This window comes from Herpailurus yagouaroundi, unplaced genomic scaffold (assembly GCF_014898765.1).
Source record: "Herpailurus yagouaroundi ecotype Mexico unplaced genomic scaffold, PumYag 29, whole genome shotgun sequence".
NCBI lineage: Eukaryota > Metazoa > Chordata > Mammalia > Carnivora > Felidae > Herpailurus > Herpailurus yagouaroundi.
The window spans coordinates 103,713,009-103,733,344 of record NW_024412377.1 but is presented as its reverse complement, the minus strand read 5'-3'; the positions used below and the strand labels follow the sequence as shown (position 1 = coordinate 103,733,344).

At 35.8% G+C, this 20,336-nt stretch overlaps 1 protein-coding gene across 1 annotated transcript in view; it reads left to right on the top strand.

The window, feature by feature from the left end:
- BDP1 (BDP1 general transcription factor IIIB subunit) overlaps nucleotides 1-20,336 on the top strand; it is a 90,183-nt gene that overhangs the window by 21,175 nt on the left and 48,672 nt on the right. Inside the window, 9 exon segments of the mRNA XM_040451288.1 lie at nucleotides 2,126-2,269; nucleotides 4,740-5,024; nucleotides 5,371-5,518; nucleotides 10,790-10,948; nucleotides 14,843-15,002; nucleotides 16,741-16,832; nucleotides 17,727-17,931; nucleotides 18,696-18,808; nucleotides 19,955-20,335. Coding sequence (XP_040307222.1) covers nucleotides 2,126-2,269; nucleotides 4,740-5,024; nucleotides 5,371-5,518; nucleotides 10,790-10,948; nucleotides 14,843-15,002; nucleotides 16,741-16,832; nucleotides 17,727-17,931; nucleotides 18,696-18,808; nucleotides 19,955-20,335 — 1,687 coding nt within the window.

The following is a 20,336-nucleotide window of genomic DNA, read 5'->3' as shown; positions in this document are numbered from 1 at the left end:
TACCTGAAGGGATGATACCTATTTTTCAGCTTTTAAGTAATTGCTTTACTGCAGTTAAGATTTTTTCTTTTTGAGTCCAGAGAAGAATATCAAGGGATCTGTACAAAAAAAGCAAAATTAAATGTATTGTTTAAAATAGTACCTGTAGAGGCACCTAGCTAGCTCAAACAGAAGAGCATGCAATTTTTGATATTGGGATCAAGCCCCACGTTGAGTGTAGAGATTACTAAAAAAAAAAAATAAATAAACTTAACAAACAAGAGTTTAAAAAAAATAAAAATAAACCTATATTCCTTGTCTGGAAGATAATTATCAATGTTTCATGATAAATGTATTCACTGTCCTTTTGCTGTAGTGCTAATCTTTGGAAAAAACCTGAAAAGGGGATTGATTTCATATAGCACGTGTGTTTACCTTACGAGGAGACCCTGAGATGAGTGGAGTCTACTCACAACGTTGTATTGGGTCTTTAGGGATAGCACTTCCAAGAATAGCTCCTGGAAGATCTGGAGTATTTTAGTCTTAAACTTCTATTTTGGAGAGGTGGTCATGAAACTGTTCATTATGTTCAGTGCATTATAATCAGAATTCATAAATCCATAAAGTCTTCATGGGGTATGGAACCATTGTTAAGACCATTTTAATAGATTATTTTACTGAAAAAATTTTTAATGTTTATTCTTGAGAGAGGGAGAGAGGTGCAGAGTGCAAGTCGGGAGGAGCAGACAGAGAGAGGGAGACACAGAATCCCAAGCAGGCTCCACACTGTCAGGACAGAGCCTGACACGGGGCTCGAACCCACAAACAGAGATCCTGATCTGAGCCGAAGTCAGATGCTTAACCGACTCACCATCTAAGCGCCCCTGTAATACACAATTTTATTATTGGCTGATTTGGGTGCTTTGTAGTGGAAAATTAGAAAAAATTAAACTGCAATTTTTTTTTTAGAACTTATATTTTCAATTTCTCTGAGAATTTTAAGTTCATTCTTTTATTTTGAAAGAGAGCGTGTTCAGGGGAGAGGTGAAGAGAGGTGGCAGGGGAGGATGGTGGAGTAGAGAATCCCAGCAAGCTCTGCACTGTTAGTGTGGAGCCCATTGTGGGGCTCGAACTTACAAACCTTGAGGTCATGACCTGAGCTGAAATCAAGAGTTGGGCACTTAACCAACTGAGCCACTTAGGCGCCCATTTTAGTTTTTTTAAATTAAATTAAATTTATTATTATTATTATTTTAATGTTTATTTTTGATAGAGACAGAGCACAAGTGGGGGAGGGGCAGAGAAAGGGAAACACAGAATCCAAAGCAGGCTCCAGGCTCCGAGCTGTCGGCACAGAGCGGGATGTGGGGTTCAAACCCACAAACTGCGAGATCATGACCTGAGCCGAAGTTGGACGCTTAACCGACTGAGCCACCCAGGTGCCCCCATGGCTCTTTCTAATGTAATGACATTGATGGGTATTTAGTGAGAATGGTCCTGATCAATATTCACTTGCTTCCCTTTTTGCTGATACTTGGAAGATTAAATAGTGAAAGGGTTGTGATGAAGAGAGGACATGAGGTAGAGAGGCTTTGAGGAGTTAGTCATCTGGTCTTTTCTGAAAGTTGATTTGTAATGTACATACAGTGCAATTTATACTTTGAGTTTTGACATAGGGTATACTTGTGCAACCACCACCCAAAACAAGGTATGGAATATTTTCATCGAATAGAAAGGCCCCTCTGTCCCTTTGTAGTCAGTCTCCACAGCTATCCTGATGCAGGGCAACTGCTATTTTCATTTGAATCACCATAGATTAGTTTTGCTTGTTCTAGAACTTCTTATTCATGGAATCATACAGCATGTGCTCTCTTATGTCTGGCTTCTTTCAGTCAACATTTTGAGATTTACCTATAATATTGCTTGTATCAGTACATAGTTGTTTTTTTGTTTTTTAAACTGATGTAACTTGTTCCTATTTATTGCTCAGTTTTCTTTTGTGAGTCTCTACTACAGTGACTAGAGTTGGTTATCCATTTTCCTAATAAGCCCATTTGCTTTTGATGTATGGTACTTAACTTGAAAATTCTTTTTCTTTTTTTAAAATATAAACTTGTGGGTTCTTTTTCTCTTTTTTTTTAAACAGAGGAAAAGCGCCCTTTTGACTTCGATTTTTTTGCTCATTTGCTTCAGAAAGTTCTTGCTGAAGAAGAGAAAAGAAAACAAAAATCTGTTAAAAATCAGAGTTCAAAGGAGAAGAAATCTTCTAAACCACGGAAAAACGTAAAAGGTATTTAAAAGAAAGCATGTTCTATTATTTAATAGTGATACACTTGGAATATTGTCCCTCGCGTCTTTGAGCATTCCTCTGTAGTTCAGGTAGTTGAGATCATCAGGGCATCCGTTTGGGGAGACTTGATTTTTCTTCAGTCTTCCAGTTATCTGGCCTAAAATAGCACTTCCTTTTAAATTTAATAATTTGCATGGCTGGGCTATTTGACATCTTTCTTGCTTCTAGAGTGTTGTTGTAGCTAATAAAAGAGCACTGGAATTTGGGGGTGTCATGTTTGGTTACTTATTATCATTTTCCTTTGTAAAACAAACCTGACACAAAGTTCTAATGTTTAAAAAATGGAACTCTGATACTTTTGCTTGTGACTGAATTGCATTGTTTGAGCACAGTTTATTTCTCAGGGTTAGTGTTGATTGGTGCTAGGTAGAAACTTGTGTATATGTAGGCATTTCTATTTTTAGGCAAATATTTTCTTGATTATTTGAATTCTGATCTAGGAGGATAATGTTTAGTTACATCAAGTACTTTAAAGAATCATGGAACTATGGGGAAGTTTATATGTTAGGTTGTTCACATCCCAGACCCTATCCACATGTTTTAGTCACTTGGAAACAGCCCTGGAGATCTTGTTAACTCTCCCTATGGTCTCACAGTTTAAGTATTGACAGATGTAGGACTCAAACCTAGGGCTGTGAGAGCCTGCTTTGGGGGTCTGCAAGACTAATGTGAGGTTGTATTATTTGCTAAGAGACTCAGAAGATGCAGTGTATGGTTTTACACCAGCTGAGATTTCTTACAGTGAAAGGCTATGGAACAGAATTAGCAAAGGGAGAAGATACATGGCTCAAAGTCTAGGAAAATCCAGGTACAAGCTTACAAGAGTCCTCTCTCCTAGAGTCCCACAGGAAGTGCTTCATTTCTGTAGCAACAAGTTATGATGAGATAGATAAAAAGTTGTCTGCCAGCTTTCTTGTTAGAAACGGAGGGTCCAAGGTTTTTATTGGAGGCTAGCAATGTAGACAGCCTCTGCCTGGCACATATCAGAATTTGGAACTCCCAAAATGAAAGCAGTTGTTCAGCATAAACCATAGTGTTGGTACAGACGTTTTAGGCACACCAGGCCACTTTTGTCAGGCTGGTGTGAATTCTCCCCAAACCTATGTTTCCAGACACAGCCTAAGGGTCAACATTTTAATCAGGCCTTTCAAGGGATGGCTGCTGCAGCCTGCCTGCTGCATTAATTGTCTTCTGCACAGAGCAGTCCAGCATTTCTTTTCTTGGAACATGATGTCTCTATCTTTTTAAAAACAGTGTTGGTAACTATAAAATTATTACATTTTTTAGTGTGTGTGTTTTTTTTTTTTTTTTTTTTTTACCTTTTATGGCCCTGGGAAATTAAAATAGATATATTAACATGATTATTATGTTATAGGTCATATCATAAATAACATGTTGTGTTTTATTTAATGTGAGAACTTTTTATAGTTTTTTATAACAAGTCTCAGAATTTAAAAATTGCTGATTATTATTCTGATAGGAAATCCAGTGTTCTCAGTTGTAAATTCTTGTTTTGGCTTTTTTTTTTAACAAATTAAATGATGTTAATTTTATTATTTTTTTAAGATTAGGGTTTTTTTTGTTTTTAAGACTAGATATTTTTAGAGATGTCTTGATCAACAGTTGTTGTGAAGTTTGCTTTTGGTTGATGTCTCCATGGTGATTTCTCATTTCTTTTTTTAAATTTTACATATTTTTATCTTTTGATGCAGTTGACTATTAATATGTCTTCATTAAAAGGGTATTTTAAAAATTGTTTAAAATTGTTTAAAATATTGTCTAAAAATATATATATATATATATTTTTTTTTTTGAGAGAGAGAGAATCTTAAGCAGGGTCCCTGTTCAGCGGTGAGGCCGAAGCAGGGCTTGACCCCACAACCCGGGATCATGACCTGAGCTGAAATCAAGAGTTGTATACTTACCCACCCAAGCTACCCAGATGCCACTAAAAATATTTGTTAGAAAGGGTTGTTCATTGAAAAACAAATAATACAGAAAATGGCGAATTCTCTTTCCTACCCTGCCTTCAAATCAAATTGTCCAGATTTTCTAGGGATAACTGTTAGTAAACACTTCTATTGAAGTATATGTGTGTCTTAGAGGATATGTAATTGTTTTTGCTTAATAAAAATGAGATCATAATCTATATGTTCTCTGCAACTTGAGTTTTTTGTGCAAAAATACCTTTTGAAATCTTTTACATTACTACTTAACAAGCCTACCTCATTATTATTTGTTAGGTGGATTTTTATACCATAAACGTGTTACAGCTTCTTTAGTCCCAATTGGGTATTTTAGGTTGTCTTTAAAGTTTTGCCCAGATATCCCTGAGTATTTATCTTCTTCATCTTTAAGATTTTTCTGTAGGTTGTTTATATGTTTATAACAGTATCTTTTATTTTCAAAGCAAAAAAAATTGCCAGTGAAGGAGGAAATGATGATCCAGATGAGTCTCTGAGTAGCAAAATTTCAGATACAGAACAGTCTCAAAAGGATGCTCAAACGGGTGAAGAAGAACAACAGTCTCAGACTTTATCACAACAGGATTCAGAACAGATTGCATTAGAAACAGACCTAAATCAAAAGAAAAGAAGAAGAAAGAATCAGGATGAAACTGGTAAACAGGAAGTAAAGAATCTTTCAGGAAATGCCACTGTTCAGTTAGATCATTCTAAAGGAGAAAAATACATAAGTAAGTTTCTTACATGTATTGATAGTCCCTATATAACTTGAGAAGACATGTACTGTCAGGATGTATGTAATTTAAATACTTCTGAGTAGCAGCGATTAATAACGCTTAAATTCTACAAACTGCCCAGGCAATTTGGGCTGATCTATAAAACACAGTTAAAATTTATACAGTTGTGAGTTGACTAAATTTTCATAAATGTTCTAAAATTAAGATCTCTGCCTTGGATATTGGAAATTGTGGAATGGATTAATGATTTGTAGGAATAGACTGTTTTATGTAAATTCCTGTGTGCTTTAAAAAGTGGATGTTTTCGTTTTTTAGAATAACATGCATTTTGTATTCATAGATAACAGTCAGTCTTTAAGGCCTGAGATGAATGAAGATGAAGGCAATAAGGAACAGAAGCTTTCTTGCATAGAAAATATAGATGACATTGTGGATTTATCCTCCAGTGAAAAAATTGAGAAAAGAACTGATCCTATCCTTTTATCGAGGTATTCTCTATACCTTTACTGACTTTGTCTACATCTTCTGTTAGTTACTGAATGGGGAGTGTGACATCTCCAGCTATAATTATGAATTTGCCTATTGTTCTTCTGAGTTCTATTTGTTTTCATGACTTTTGAAGCTCTCTTATTAGGTGCGTGCATATCTAGGATTGTTGTATCTTCTTGGTGAAATTACCTTTAACATTTGTGGATATCATTCTGATACTACTCTTTGTTCTGAAGCTTAACTTTGCTACAGCTGTCTTTTGGTTAGTGTTTGCGTGGGCTTATTTTTTATAAAGATTTTCTCTTTATTTTTGGTTTTTAGCAGTTTGAATATGTATATCCTGCTGAGTTTGTGTTTTTAAAATGTGGTAAAAAGCATGTGAGATGTGCTGTCCTAACAAGTTGATAATTTCTTTTTAGTGTCATTCATTTTTGAGAGAGAAAGACAGAGTGTGAGTGGGGGAGGGGCAGAGAGGGAGACAGGGAATCCGAAGCAGGCATTAATCAGGCTCTGAGCTGTCAGCACAGAACCTGACATGGGGCTGGAACCCACAAACTGTGAGATCATGATCTGAGCCAAAGTCAGACGCTTAAGTGACTGAGCCACCCAGGTGCCCTGGTCCTAACAAGTTTTTAAATTGCATAGTAGAGTATTATAAACTATTAGCAAGGTGTTGTACATAAGATTTCTAGACCTTTTCATCTTGTATGACAGATACATTCTATAAATTGAGTAACAGCTCTGCTTCCATTTTAACCCCAGTCCCTGGCTGCCATCCTTCTACTTTCTGTTTCTGTGAGTTTGGTTTGTTTAGATACATCATATAAGTGGAATCATACAGTATTTGTCTTTCTGTGACTGGCATATTTCACCTTGCATAATGTTTGGAAGTTTCACCTGTGTTGCAGCATGTGACACTATTTCCTTCTTTCTTTGTGGCCAAATAATATTCCGTTGTATGTATATATCACATTTTCCTGTTTCACTTCTCTCTCCATGACCATTTAGATTGTCTCCATCTATTGGCTATTTTATTATTTTCTTAATAAGTTATATTGCTTTTGTTTATGTTTTTTTGAGAGAGAGAAAGCATGCACATGTACAGGGGAGGGCCAGAGGGAGGAGAGAATCTTAAGCAGGCTCCACCCTCAGTGTGTAGCCTAATAACACAGGGCTCAGTCTCATGACCATGAGATCATGACCTGAGTGGAAATCAGGAGTTGGACACTTAACCCACTGAGCCACCCAAGAGCCCCTCTGTGCTATTTGATTTGATTTGATTTTTTATTAAAAAAAATTTTTTTTAATGTTTATTCTTCTTGAGAGAGACAGAGCATGAGTGGGGAGGGGGCAGAGAGAGGGAGACACAGAATCCGAAACAGGCTCCAGGCTCTGAGCTGTCATCATAGAGCTCGACTTGGGGCTCGAACTCACAAACTGCGAGATGCTGACCTGAGCCGAAGTCAGACATTCAACCAACTGAACCACCCAGGCGTGCCCCTCTTTGCTATTTTAAATAGTACTATGATAAATTTGGGAATGCAGATACCTCTTTGAACTCCTGTTTTAATTTCTTCTAGATGTATACCCAGAAGAGGGATTGCTGAATCATAGGATAGTTCTATTTAAAAATTTTTTTTAAGATTTTACTTTCTTTAAAATACTGTCTACCCCCAGCGTGGGGCTCAAACTCACAACCAGGAGATCAAGAATCGCATGCTCTACTGACTGAGCTAGCCAGGTGGCCCTGTGTTTTTAATTTTTTTGAGGAGCGTTAACACTGTTGTTCATAGTGGCTGTGCTATTTTACATTCCCGAGCCAGCAGTACACAAACATACCAGTTTTCTGTAAACTGGTTTTCATTACCAACACTTGTTATTTTGTGTTTTCTTTATTTGTGTTTGATAATGGTTATTCAGACATTTGAGGTGATACCTCATTGTGGGTTTGATTTGCATTTCCATGATTAGTGATGTTGAAGATATTTACATATACCTGTTGGCCTTTTGTATGGCTTTGAAAAAATTCTATTCAGTCCTTTTTCATATTTTTTAATTAGGTTATTTTCTTTGAATTATAGGGATTTAATGTTTTTTTTAACGTTGTTTATTTTGAGAGAGAGAGTGTGTTCTTGTGCGCGCATAAGCTGGAGAGGAGCAGAGAGAGAAAGAGGGAGAATCCTAAGCAGTCTCCACGCTGTCAGTGTGGAGCCTGACGTGGGGCTATATCTCATGATGGTGAGATCATGACCCAAGTGGAAATCAAGAGTCAAAAGCTCAACTGACTGAGCCACCCACTCACTCCTAGGCATTCCTTTTATATTTTGGGTATTAAATTAACAGATAAATGGTTTGCAAATATTTTCTCCCATTCCACAGGTTGTCTTTTGACTTAGTTGATGATTTCCTTTGTTGTGCTGAAGGTTTTTAGTTTCATGTTGTTCTACTTGTCTGTCTGTGGTAGTTTGTTCATACAATTCGGAAGGTTAATACTTTGAAGCTGAGTCATGGCTCTTGGGTCCTTAATTTTCTAGGTGACAGACATCTAAATTATGGTTTCTGAGACACAACTTAATTTCATAAACTACACACAAAAAATACTGATGCCTTTTAGAGGACAAACAACCCTGTAATGACTGTTAAGATCCTAACTGGTTTTGTAAAACAGTGAGCTGATTCTAAAATTATTATATACACAAGATTGAACGGTCATGAGTGGTAAAGACAATTTGAAAAACAACAGTTCTGGAGAGGAAATATATTAATACTTTAAAGCTAGAATAATTATCCTGATGATGAGTGATGTTGAGCATCTTTTCATGTGTCTGTTGGCCACCTGGATGTCTTCTTTGGAAAAGTATCTATTCATGTCTTCCATACATTTCTTCACTGGGTTGTTTTTTGGATAAGTTTGTTAAGTTCTTTATACATTTTGGATACTAACCCTTTATCTGATAGGTCATTTGTACATATCTTCTCCCATTCTGTTGGTTGCTTTTTGGTTTTGTTGATTGTTTCCTTTGCAGTGCAGAAACTTTTCATCTTGATGAGGTCCCAATAGTTCATTTTTGCTTTATTTCCCTTGCCTTTGGAGACATGTCGAGCAAGAAATGGCTGCATCTGAGGTCAAAGATTTTGTTGCCCGTTTTCTCCTGTAGGGTTTTGATGGTTTCCTGTCTCACATTTAGGTCTTTTATCCATTTTGAGTTTATTTTTTGTATGGTTTAAGAAAGTGGTCTAGTTTCATTCTTCTGCATGTTTCTGTCCAGTTCTCCCAGCACCATTTGCTAAAGAGGGTGTCGTTTTACATTTGGATACTTTTTCCTGATTGATGAAAAGACTGTCGCCATCACTCATCATTAGGGAAATATAAATCAAAACCACATTGAGATACCACCTTACACCAGTCAGAGTGGCTAAAATTAACAACTCAGGAAACACTAGATGTTGGCGAGGATGTGGAGAAATGGGAGCCCTCTCGCACTGTTGGTGAGAATGCAAACTGATGCAGCCTTTCTGGAAAACAGTGTGGAGGTTGCTCAAAAAATTAAAAATAGAACTACCCTACAACCCAGCAATAGTACTACTACGAATTTATCCAAAGGATATAAGAGTGCTGATCCATAGGGACACCTGTGTACCCTAATGTTTATTGGAGCATGCTCAACAATAGCCAAATTATGCAAAGAGGCCAAATGTCCATCACCTAATGAATGGATAAAGAAGATGTAGTTTATATATACAATGGAATACTACTTGGCAATGAAAAAGAATGAAATCCTGCCATTTGCAGCATTATGGCTGGAACTAGAGGGTATTATGCTAAGTGAAATAAGTCAGTCAGAGAAAAGACAGATACCATGTTTTCCCTCACGTGTGGAACTTGAGAAACTTAATAGAAGACCATGGGGGAAGGGAAGGGGAAAAAATAGTTACAAACAGAGGGGGAGGGAGGCAAACCATTAGAGACTCTTAAATACACAGAACAAACTGAGGGTGGGTGGGGGAGAGGTGAGGGAGAGAGGCAAATGGGTGATGGGCATTGAGGAGGGCACTTGTTGGGATGAGCCCTGGGTGTTGTATGTAATTGATGAATCACGGGAATCTATCCCCAAAACCAAGAGCACATTGTATGCACTGTATGTTAGCCAACTTGACAATAAATTATATTAAAAAAATAATAAAGCTAGAATAATTAAAACAGTGTGTTACTGGCACAGGAACAAATGTACTCAGCAGAACTGAATGTAGTAGAGCTTGGGAAAAAAGATTTAGTAATCTGGTACATGGAAGAGGTAACATTAGAAATAAGTGGGTGGAAAAAAGAAATTAGTGGGTGAAGAGTGAATGAATTATATTCATTAGATGGTGCTTGGGTGTAAAAAAGATAATATCCTTATTTCACCTTTGCTAACTTTCTGATAGATTAAAGGCTACATATATAAAACAAATCTTTAAAACTTTTAGAAGAAGGTGTCGGAAAATATCTTTGTGATATCAAGGATTTCTTAAGATATAAAAAGCAAAACTTTAAAAGATAAAATTGATAAATTTGACTGCAGTAAACTTAACTTTTTTTGACAAAGGTTTCATAAAGAAAGTGAAAGGCAAGCTGCTGTTGGGGAGGTTTTATGTATGTCTAACCAGAAAGGAATATATAAAGAGGTTTTGCTGATCAGTCAGGAAAAGACAAACACCCAGTAGAAAAAATGAGGGAAAAAATATCTGGCTAAATGCTTCATGTGTTGAAACTGGTTAGTACATGGCTATCATTTATGTTGTTGTTAGTTGAAATATTTCATAATACGGTAGTCCTCTCTTTGCATAATGCAGTGTTAACTGCAACTTATGCGTATTGGAGCTATGTCCTCGGATTACAAAACTTTTGGTTAGCAGGATACCATGCGAAGCAGAGCCTAAGTGTATAAAATTTTAATGAGAGAAAATTCCTCAATTTTACTATGACTTTACATATAGATTTGATTTGTCAACCCCATGTATGTAATTAAAACTTTTTAATTTTGTGACTTCTCAGGTGGTTTCCCAGGCCTGTTAATTTGCGGTTACCACTTTCTCTGAAGGTAGAGTTTTTAACAACATGGTACAATGAGGATCATAGAAAAGCCGAAATATTTATATAGATAGTTCCAAACTATGAAGTATCATTTTCTAAAGTGGATTTATGTATTAAAAAAAATCTTTTAAGTAGCTATTATAAGACATGTATTACTAAAAATTTCTTTTCTCCTGATGTGTTTTCATTTGCTTAGTGGTCAACAAGATGCCACGCCATTAGCAGCTGAGACTTCAGAATCAAGCCCTTCAGATTTGCCTTTATCAGAAGTTGAAATTAGCACACCAAGTGAGGTTAATAATGCTGAAAATAGTTGTACAGAAGAAAGCAATGTTGACCTAAAAAATAAATCATTGTAAGTATTTTCCATGGTAAGATTTTAAAATTTAGTTTGAAAATTTCATGCGTTCTTATTTAAGAAATTATAGTGTTGTTTTCTTTAAGGATTAGAAAGGGACTGTAGACCACTTAATATATAATTGTACCATGGTCTAAGTGTGACGTCAAGGCTTATCACTTTATGTTTCATTACAGAAAGATTCTCTTTTTTTGTTTTTAATTTATTTTTTATTTTGGATGTTTTTTATTTCTGAGAGAGAGTGAGTGAGTGAGGAAGGGGCAGAGAGAAGGAGATAGAGGATTCTAACCTGGCTTTGTGCTTACAGCAGTGAGCCCAAGGTGGGGCTCAAACTCACAAACTGAGATCATGACCTGAGCAGAAGTTTGACACACTTAAATGACTGAGCCAATTAAACTTAACTTGGAACCCTACTGTTTGATTTATTTATTTAATTAGAGAAAGAGAGCATGAACTTGTGAGGGGCAGAGAGAGAATCCCAGCAAGGCTCTGCTCTGTTAGCACAGAACTTGATGCAGGGCTCGATTTCATGAACTCTGAGATCAGGACCCCAGCTGAAATCAAGAGTTGGACACTTAAATGACTGAGCAACCCAGGCACCCCTCTTTGTTTTGTTTTGTTTTAAGGGTTATTTACTTTGGACAGAGAGAGAGCACAGAGCCTGTCAATGACCTCAATCTCATGACTGTGAGATCACTATCCGAATGGAATCAGGAGTCGGGTGCTTAACCTACTAAGCCAGCCAGGCACCCCAGAAAGATTGTCTTTCATATCTGATGTATAGTTAAGATAGGAGCTTTATGCAAAGTGGTGACTTATGATGAAATTCTAAAATAATTTGAAAGGCTAAACATTTGCTGTGATATACTACTTTTACTTGGTTTGAGTCATTTTTCAAAGCAGTTGATTTTTGATATTGATGCCTTTAAGGATATTATATTTCCTTGTATGAAAATAGTGACTAATGTCTTCACTAAAAATGGAATAAAAGCACCAAAAGAATCTCCTTTTGAAGAGAGGTATCTCAAAAATTCAGACTCCCTTTTTGTGTTCTAACCCTTCACATAGGCTTAAAAGCTATTTAGTTCGTGAATTACTATTTTCGGTAAAGCACAGTCACACTGAGAATTAAACTTTTTTTAAATAAAAATTTAGTCTTTGAAATAGGCAAACTATTCTTTCTATGTTTGTTTTTTATTTATTTTGAGAGAGAGAAGAGAGTGCTTGCAGGGGAGGAGAAGAGAGAGAGGAGAGAGAGAATCCTAAGCAGGCTCCCCGCTCAGTGCAGAACCTGATGTGGGACTCCATCCCACAAACCATGAGATCATGACCTGAGTCAAAATCAAGAATCAGATGCTTAACTCACTGAGCCACTCAGGTCCCCTCTTCATTAGTTTTGAATGGCTGTGTAGTGTTTTGGTGTATAGATGAATTATAGTTTATATTATCAGAGCCCAGCTGATGGCTATATGGGTTGTTTTTTCAAATAACACCACAATGGTTAGGGGCACTGACCCCTGGGCAGTTGAAAATCCATGTATAACTTTGATTCCCCAAAACTTAACTACTAATAGTCTACTGTTGCCTGGAAGCATGATAACATAAATGGTTGACCACACATATTTTGTGCATTATATGTATCGTGTACTGTATTCTTACAATTTAAGGTAAGCTAGAGAAACAAAATGCTTTAAGAAAATCATAAGGACGAGGAGCATCCCTTGATTTCAGCTCAGGTCATGATCTCACCATTCGTGAGTTTCAACCCCCTGTTGGATTCCATGCTCACAGTGTGGAGCCTGCTTGGGATTCTCTCTCTCTCCTCTCTGCCCCTCTTCTGCTTGTGCTCCTACTCTTTCAATAAAATAAATAAACTTTAACGTGGTGCCTGGGTGAGTCAGTTGGTTGGGCGTCTGACTTCAGCTCAGGTCAAGATCTCACTGTTGATGAGTTTGGACCCTGAGTCGGGCTCCACACTGACAGCTCAGATTCTGTGTCTCCCCCTCTCTCTGCCCCTCTCCTGCTTGCGCTCTGTCTCTCCCTCACTCAAAAATAAACACCAAAAAAAAAATTTTTTTTTCAAATCATAAGGATGAGAAAATACATTTATTGAGTAAAATCTGTGTATATGTGGACTTGTATAGCTTAAACTTGTGTTGAAAGGTCAGTTGTATGCATTCGTAGGCTAAATTGCTCAAAATGGATTCGCTTATTCTAATGTGTATGTGTCTGTGTATATACATGTACACACTTAGGATTTTGAGAGATACTTCCAAAATATTCTCTGTAGGAGTTAGACTAGTTTATATTCCCACCAACATTGTAAGAAATGTCTCCTTTTTCAGAAAATGGTGTTAAACTTGGGTTTTTGATGGTCTTGATATTATAAAATATGTTAGTATAGTATCTCCCCCCCACTCTTCCTTTTTTTGGCAGGGGTATGTAATTTGATTTCATTGTTTTTATTGAGTTTTTTATTTTAAAGTTTCCTAACCTAAGGAAAAGTCAAAAGAAGTAAACAATGAACGTCTATGTATAATTCCCCTTAGATTCTCTGATTCTTAATGTTAATTTGTGCTTGCTTGCACATGCATGCACACTCTACCTCCCCTCACCTTTAATTTGTAGTTTTCTTCAAACTTATTTTTATTTTTTCTTTTTTAAAACTTTAGTTTGTCCATTTTTTAATTTTAATTTTTTATTTTTTAAATATTTATTTTGGGGGGAGCACAAGTGGAGGAGGGGCAGTGGGAGTATCACAGAGGATCCAAAGAGGGCTCTGCGCTGACCAACGAGCCCTATGTGGGGCTGAAACTCATGAACCGTGAGATCGTGACTTGAGCTGAAGTCAGACACTCAGCCTACTAAGCGACTCAGGTGTCCCTGTCCGTTTTTTAAGAAGTTATTGATGATACTGTTTTGTGGGAGTTCGTTATATTTTAGGGACACTAGTCTTATTGTATGATTTGTAAAACATGCTTTCTCGGTTGGTAGTTTGACTTTTGACTTAGCCATGTTTTGGCTATGTAGAAATTTTTTGATTTTTATGTTGTCCAATTTCTCAAATTTTTTTTTCTTTTGTAGCTCCTGAATTTTTAGTTAAATTTTATAAAGGCTTACCCCACCTCAAGGTTATAAAGAATTCATCCGTGTTTTCTCTATGACTTTATTTAATTCTGATCCATTTGGAATATATTATGAGTACAGTGCAAGGAGTGGAGCTAATTTTATTTTAGTCCCCAGTGTTAGTTTTGCCATCACCATTACTTTGATATTATTTCTTCTTCTTCTTTTTGTTTTTTTTTTTGAGAGAGACTAGGCTCAAGTGAGTGAGGGTCAGAGAGAGAGGGAGTGAGAGAGAGAATCCCATGAGGGGCAGAGAGAGAGGGAGAGAGAAGCGAGGCTCACCCGATGTGGGGTTGAACTCACAAATTGTGAGATCATGACTTGAACCCAAGTGAGAGGCTTATCTGACCGAGACACCCAGGTGCCCCACTTTGATATTATTTCTGACAACATGTTATTCTGTATTTCATCTTCACTATTTTGAAAAGCTACCTTTATTATATTCTATCAAGTGTTTTGGAGTCACTTCTCAATTTTCTTTTGTGTTTCATTTATCTGTTTATTTACATGTCAGTACCAGTGTTTTAATTATTGATGCTATAGAGTTTGTTTTTAACATCTGGTAGAATATGTTAGTTACCTCCTCATTGTTCTTCTTTTTCAGTCTTCTTTGCTACTCTTATTGTAAGTTAGTTTAAAGGTCTTCTTTTTTGGCTCTGAGTGGATTTTTAAAGAATTTTTCAGAATTTTATTTGACTGGGCCTGCATGTTGGTATAATTTAAATAATGTTCATTTTTTTTAAACATAAAAACTACATTTTTTAGGGAAACTGATCAATCAGGAAGTGTTAAACTGATGGCAAGAAGACAACTGCACAGACCTAAACCCAATTTGTCAAGGGCAGTTGGGAAGAAATCTGTTCTTTCACAAGGTAAAACAGATGCAGAGAGCAAGAGTTTACATGCCGAAACTTCAGTGGAAAAGGTATGGAATAAGAGACTTCATGGAAATTAAAATTATGAAAATTTTCCCAGACTGGGAAAAAATTTGTTTTGGTTTATAATGACACAGTAATGTGACTGATACTAGAATGAAGTTACAAAGACTTACACATTAATATTCAATGTGTCTTCCTAGTCTCCTATTGATGCATTTTCTTTAGAAGCTAGGGCATATCATTTTCAAACATCCTCAGTAGTGACAAATCTGTTTTTTGTTTACATAAGATTTTTATTCAAAATATTTTTTAAACAGTTCTATATAAAATTATATCCACAACCCTTTCTCCACAGACATATTCCTGTCTTTCACATACTTTGTCTCTTTTATATATATAAACATTTCTGTAGTTTATTTTTTAAGTTTTTTTTTAAAGTTTGATTTATGTATTTTGAGAGAGATGGAGACATTGTGAGTGGGGGAGGGGCAGAGAGAGAGGGAGAATCCTTATCAAACAGGCTATGCACTGTCAGCACAGAGCCTGTTGCAGCGTTTGAACTCAAGAAACTGAGATCATGACCTGAGCTGAAATTAAGAGTCAGACGCCAACCAACTGAGCCACCCAGGTGACCCATAAATAGGACTCTTTTAAGGAAATAGAGGATAGTTTTCTAGAGGAGGTGGGATTCGTGGGTCAAACTATTTTAAATATTTCTTGGCTTTTGTCAGATGACAGTAAAAAAAAAAAAAAAAAAAAGTCTGTTTACATTACTCCAAGCATTAAATGCATGTTCCCTTTTTTCTATATCCCTGCCAGCGTTATATTGTCATAAATTTTTTATTTTTGCTAAAATACATTTTAAAATGTCAGTCAGCTTTTTTCCCTGTCATGTGAAATCTTATTATACTTTTTATAATACAGTTATATTATTATCTTTTAAAATTTGAGAAAAGTGGGAAAAACAGATTGATGTAAAAATTAAAACAAATTACTTGTGATTTCATTATCCGGATGGAACTAACCTTTTAGCATACATCTTTCCAGCTTTTTTTTCCTTCCTTCCTTCTTTCCTTTCCTCCAAGAGCATGTGTGCGCATGCACATGTATGACAGGGGAGGGTCAGAGAGAGAGGGAGAAAGAGAATCCCAAGCAGGCTCCATGCTATCAGTGCAGAGCCTAACACAAGGTTCGGTCCCACAGACTATGAGATCATGACCTGAAGTGAAATCGAGTTGGATGCTTAAAAGACTGAGCCACTCAGGCACCCCGTGTATTAGTATTCATTGTTTTCTTATCCTTTGGTACCTAACATTTCATAAATGTTTTTTCATATTATTATGTTTTGAAGATACAGTCTTTAGTGACTTTGTAATTTTCTGTCAATGGGTACACCTGAATTTATTTAACCATTTACTCATCATTGGATTTTTTGTCTGTTCACGTTATTTAGCATTTTATATAATGCTCTTGTGAAAATTCTTGGAGTTTGTCTAAATGTTTTCTTTATAGAGTCTTAGAAATGGTATTACTGAGTCAAAGACCATGAATATTTTTAAGGCTTTTGATTTCATATTGGGGAAGGGCTTTCCAGAAAGGATGTACCAATTTTTGTTTCTCCCAGTAATATATGGAAATATGTTTTATAATATAGCTGTATCTATCATTTTTAAAACTCTTATAGTTAGAACAAAAAATGATATTTCACTGTTTTAATTTCCATTTATTACAATGTTTGGACTTTTTTTATGTTGTCAATAAAATGTAAAAAAATTGAATTCATAGAATCAAATGGAAAAGGATAAAGTGAATACATCTGACATTGCTGGAATGGAATATACAGAGAAAGTGAACCCAGAAACTGAGACTGTGTCTAAGTAAGTATTTAGAAAGTAGAATAAAAGTAGTAGCTTTTAGGAATGACTGTAATAACATCTGTACTGGATGATGTCTGAATTTTGTTTTCATTCAGAATACTTAAGTCTTTTTTTAACTATAGGTGTGTTGAAACATTTTCATCATGTTCCTTATGCTACTGGAGAAATAAATTATGATAAGGATCTATTGAGTTACGACTTAAATTTCTTCCTCAACTTATTAACAAGATTTTAACAAAGATGAATTTGTTAGATGAATTAATGGTTAAAAGATACATGTTTCTGGATAATTTTATTTGTAGCAGGAGGTTTCAAAAGGGAATATTTAACTTGGAATGCAGATTCAGAGTAGCCCCTGCTCTAATATGCATCTGAAGTATTATAGTCTGGACTGTACATTTATTCCATAATCTATGTCCAGTGCCCTGGAAGTGTACATTACATACAAACTAGTATTTTTATTTTTATTTATTTAATTTTTGAGAGAAAGTGCACATATGTGTGTGTGCAAACTGACAAGGGCCAGAGAGAGGGAGAGAATCCCAAGCAGTCTTCGCACTGTTAGTGCAGAGCTGTTGTGGGGCTCGATCCTACAAACTCTGAGATCCAAGACCTGAGCTGAAATCAAGAGTCAAACACAAACCGACTGAGCCACCCAGGTGCCCCTACAAATTAGTATTCTTAGTGGGGAATGGTATTACATGTCTGTTAGGGACAGATTTTTCCAGTTTTGTGAGGGTATGTTTTTTATAGTCAGGCTTCCAAAATTATGTCTGTTCTAAAGGATACTTGTAATTTTATATTCCAAACAGTTTACTTATTCATACATGGGAGAGGGGAATACTGCAAACATATATGTGACTTCAGGATCACCATAATTTTATTCTTTTGTAGTTGTTCTAGTTTGAGTGAAAAAATTGGTGTTCAGGACAACGATCAAACAAAGGCTTTAAGACCAGCACGACTAATGAGGGGCCGACTGCAAAGGCCAAAGCCAAATATAGGTAAAGCTGCTGAAAGAAAAGAAATTCTTACATCACAGGAAAAAATTGGGGCCAATGTAAAAAAGAATGAAAGTGAATCCTGTATTGCTAGAGATGTAAGTACTCTGATTCTGTGCAGTTTTTTTGTTAAACAAATATTTAAGTCCCCTTTTACCCCCCTTCCCTTAAACTGTAAGACTGTACAGTTCTGTACATTGTTTATAAATTTAAAGCCAAAATCTCAGAGCTAGTAGCTTTGTCACTTGTGATGCCATTCAACTCTCTGCAATCCGTATTTTGTGCATTTACATAATGGAGCATGTTTAACTTGCACCCCATCACTCACATATTTGAATTACCCTTCCTTTTTGAAAATATGACTAGGTTATGTGACTTTTAACTCTGACTTAAACAGAGTAAAATGGTAAAAGCTTCCTACTAAAATATAATTCCAACAACTAAAGATTATTAATTTTTGAGTTATTTATACAATAACTAGTCTTTGTGTTAAGAGTAAGAGTTAAGATCCTAGTCTGAGGTTTGAATTTGTTTTGTTATAAATCTCAAGGTCTATACTGTAATAATAGTAATCAGAACACAGATCCCAGGGAGTAATTCTAACAGATGAGACTGAAGTGCAGTAACTTGCTTTCTAATTAGGAGGAAAAGAATGGGGGCTGTGAGATGAGCTAGAAGGTATAGCTTATGAAATTTTTTAAGGTCTGTAAAGAGAAAACATTAAAAAATGTCCCTTGAATATCATTTTATAATTTTGAAATGTTTACCATTTTCCTTGGTCTCAAATCAGGCAAAATTTTCAGTGCAGTTTTTTATAGATGGGTGTTTCATTGTGAACCCTTAAAAATGTTTTGTTATTAAGAGTCCTGAACAGGTAGAAGATCAGTCATGTAAAAATTTTGAGTTTGAAGACATCACGTCACAATCTGAGAAAGAAGATAATTTTTTTCAAACGAATGTTAGTGAGTGTCTAAGGTAAGTATCCTCTTATTGGTTATGTAATGTTTGAATTTTTTTGTTAAGTTTTAGAAATGTTTAATCAGTTTTTTAAAACAAAAGCAAATGAGACTGATTTGTAATCTGTGTATCAAATTGCTTAATATTTACAAATATAACCTCACTTTTCAGGGCAATTCATGTCATAGTTTTCATGTCAGTTTCTCAGTTATTGGTGATTTGATGAGTTGCTTACTCATAAATTAGACCTTGAGTTAACATGATTGGCAGTATCACTTAACGTGCATATTAGATTAAATATCTATGTCCAAATATGAAATGCAACTTATTTTCTTATATTTGTTTCTTTGGAATTAGATCCACATATGGCCTTTAAGATTCACGTAAATTTTATGTAAAACCCATCTGTAGAAACCTGTATTTGTAGCCACTGCTCTCTTGTATTTTTTCTTTCCCCTCTGGAACATACCCAGCAAAATCGATGGAATTGCTAGCATACTTTAGAAATTGTTTTCCCTTTGGAAATATTCAGTGTACACAAAAGTAGCAAGAACAGAATAATGGACTCCTGTGTACCTACTGTCTGGTTTCAACTATTACTAGCATTTTATCAATCTGTATGTTTAAAGTTTGGCTTTTCCTAATACTTTCTTGTTCACATGATACTTGCATGTGGCTTTTTGAGATGCTGGTCAAATCTGGCCATAGAAATGTGCTGCTTAACTCTTATGGCAAGGCATATGTCTGTATAAAGGGTAGTAGGGGCAAAGAGGTGGGAGTAGCAGACACCAATTGGCCTAGCTCCAATGTAGGGAACTGGAGACTTTTTCTGGATGATGTAGATGACAATTAGAAGGAGACTGTTCAGAGCCAGTTGGCTGCTAATCTAACTGACCTTATCGATAGATTTCTCTTTATACATGTCTCTATGTGAGTAGATACATTTATTTTAAAAGTTTACAATTTCAAAACATGGGTTTTTCCCCCCTCTCCTTTAATTTTTTAAGTTTTACCCAGAGATTCTTGAGGCTTCCTTCATATTTTACTTTTTTATTTGAGAATTCCTGGTGTTTCAGTAGTAGTTTCTCAACCATCCTCTCTTCAGTTGGCAGTATGGTTTAAAATTTGATTGCGTGTCCTCTTTTTTTTTTTTTTTTTTTTAAGTATTCAAGAGGATAATAAAGTCCCAGTTTTGAAAACTCGGTTACAGAAACCAAAGCCAAATATAGGAAGAAGAGCTAGAAGACGAGAAGTTTTCTCAAAGGAAGAGGTATCAGAGGAGATAGTTGCTTCGGGACAATTGACAGCAGCTTTGGGAGAAATTAAGAGAGTGGAAGAAACCTTACCAAGGGAGAAGATACCACTGGAGGCTAATAGTACTAAGGAAGTGGAGTCACATTTTAAAAAAACTAGGAGAAGAGATGTCTCTCCCATAGAGCAGATAGCAGAAACGATTGACAACACTGTGGAAATGGAGACAGATTTGAAAGAAACTAGAGGAGAGATTTCCTCAAGGGAGAATATATCAGAGGTGTCTGATGTCATT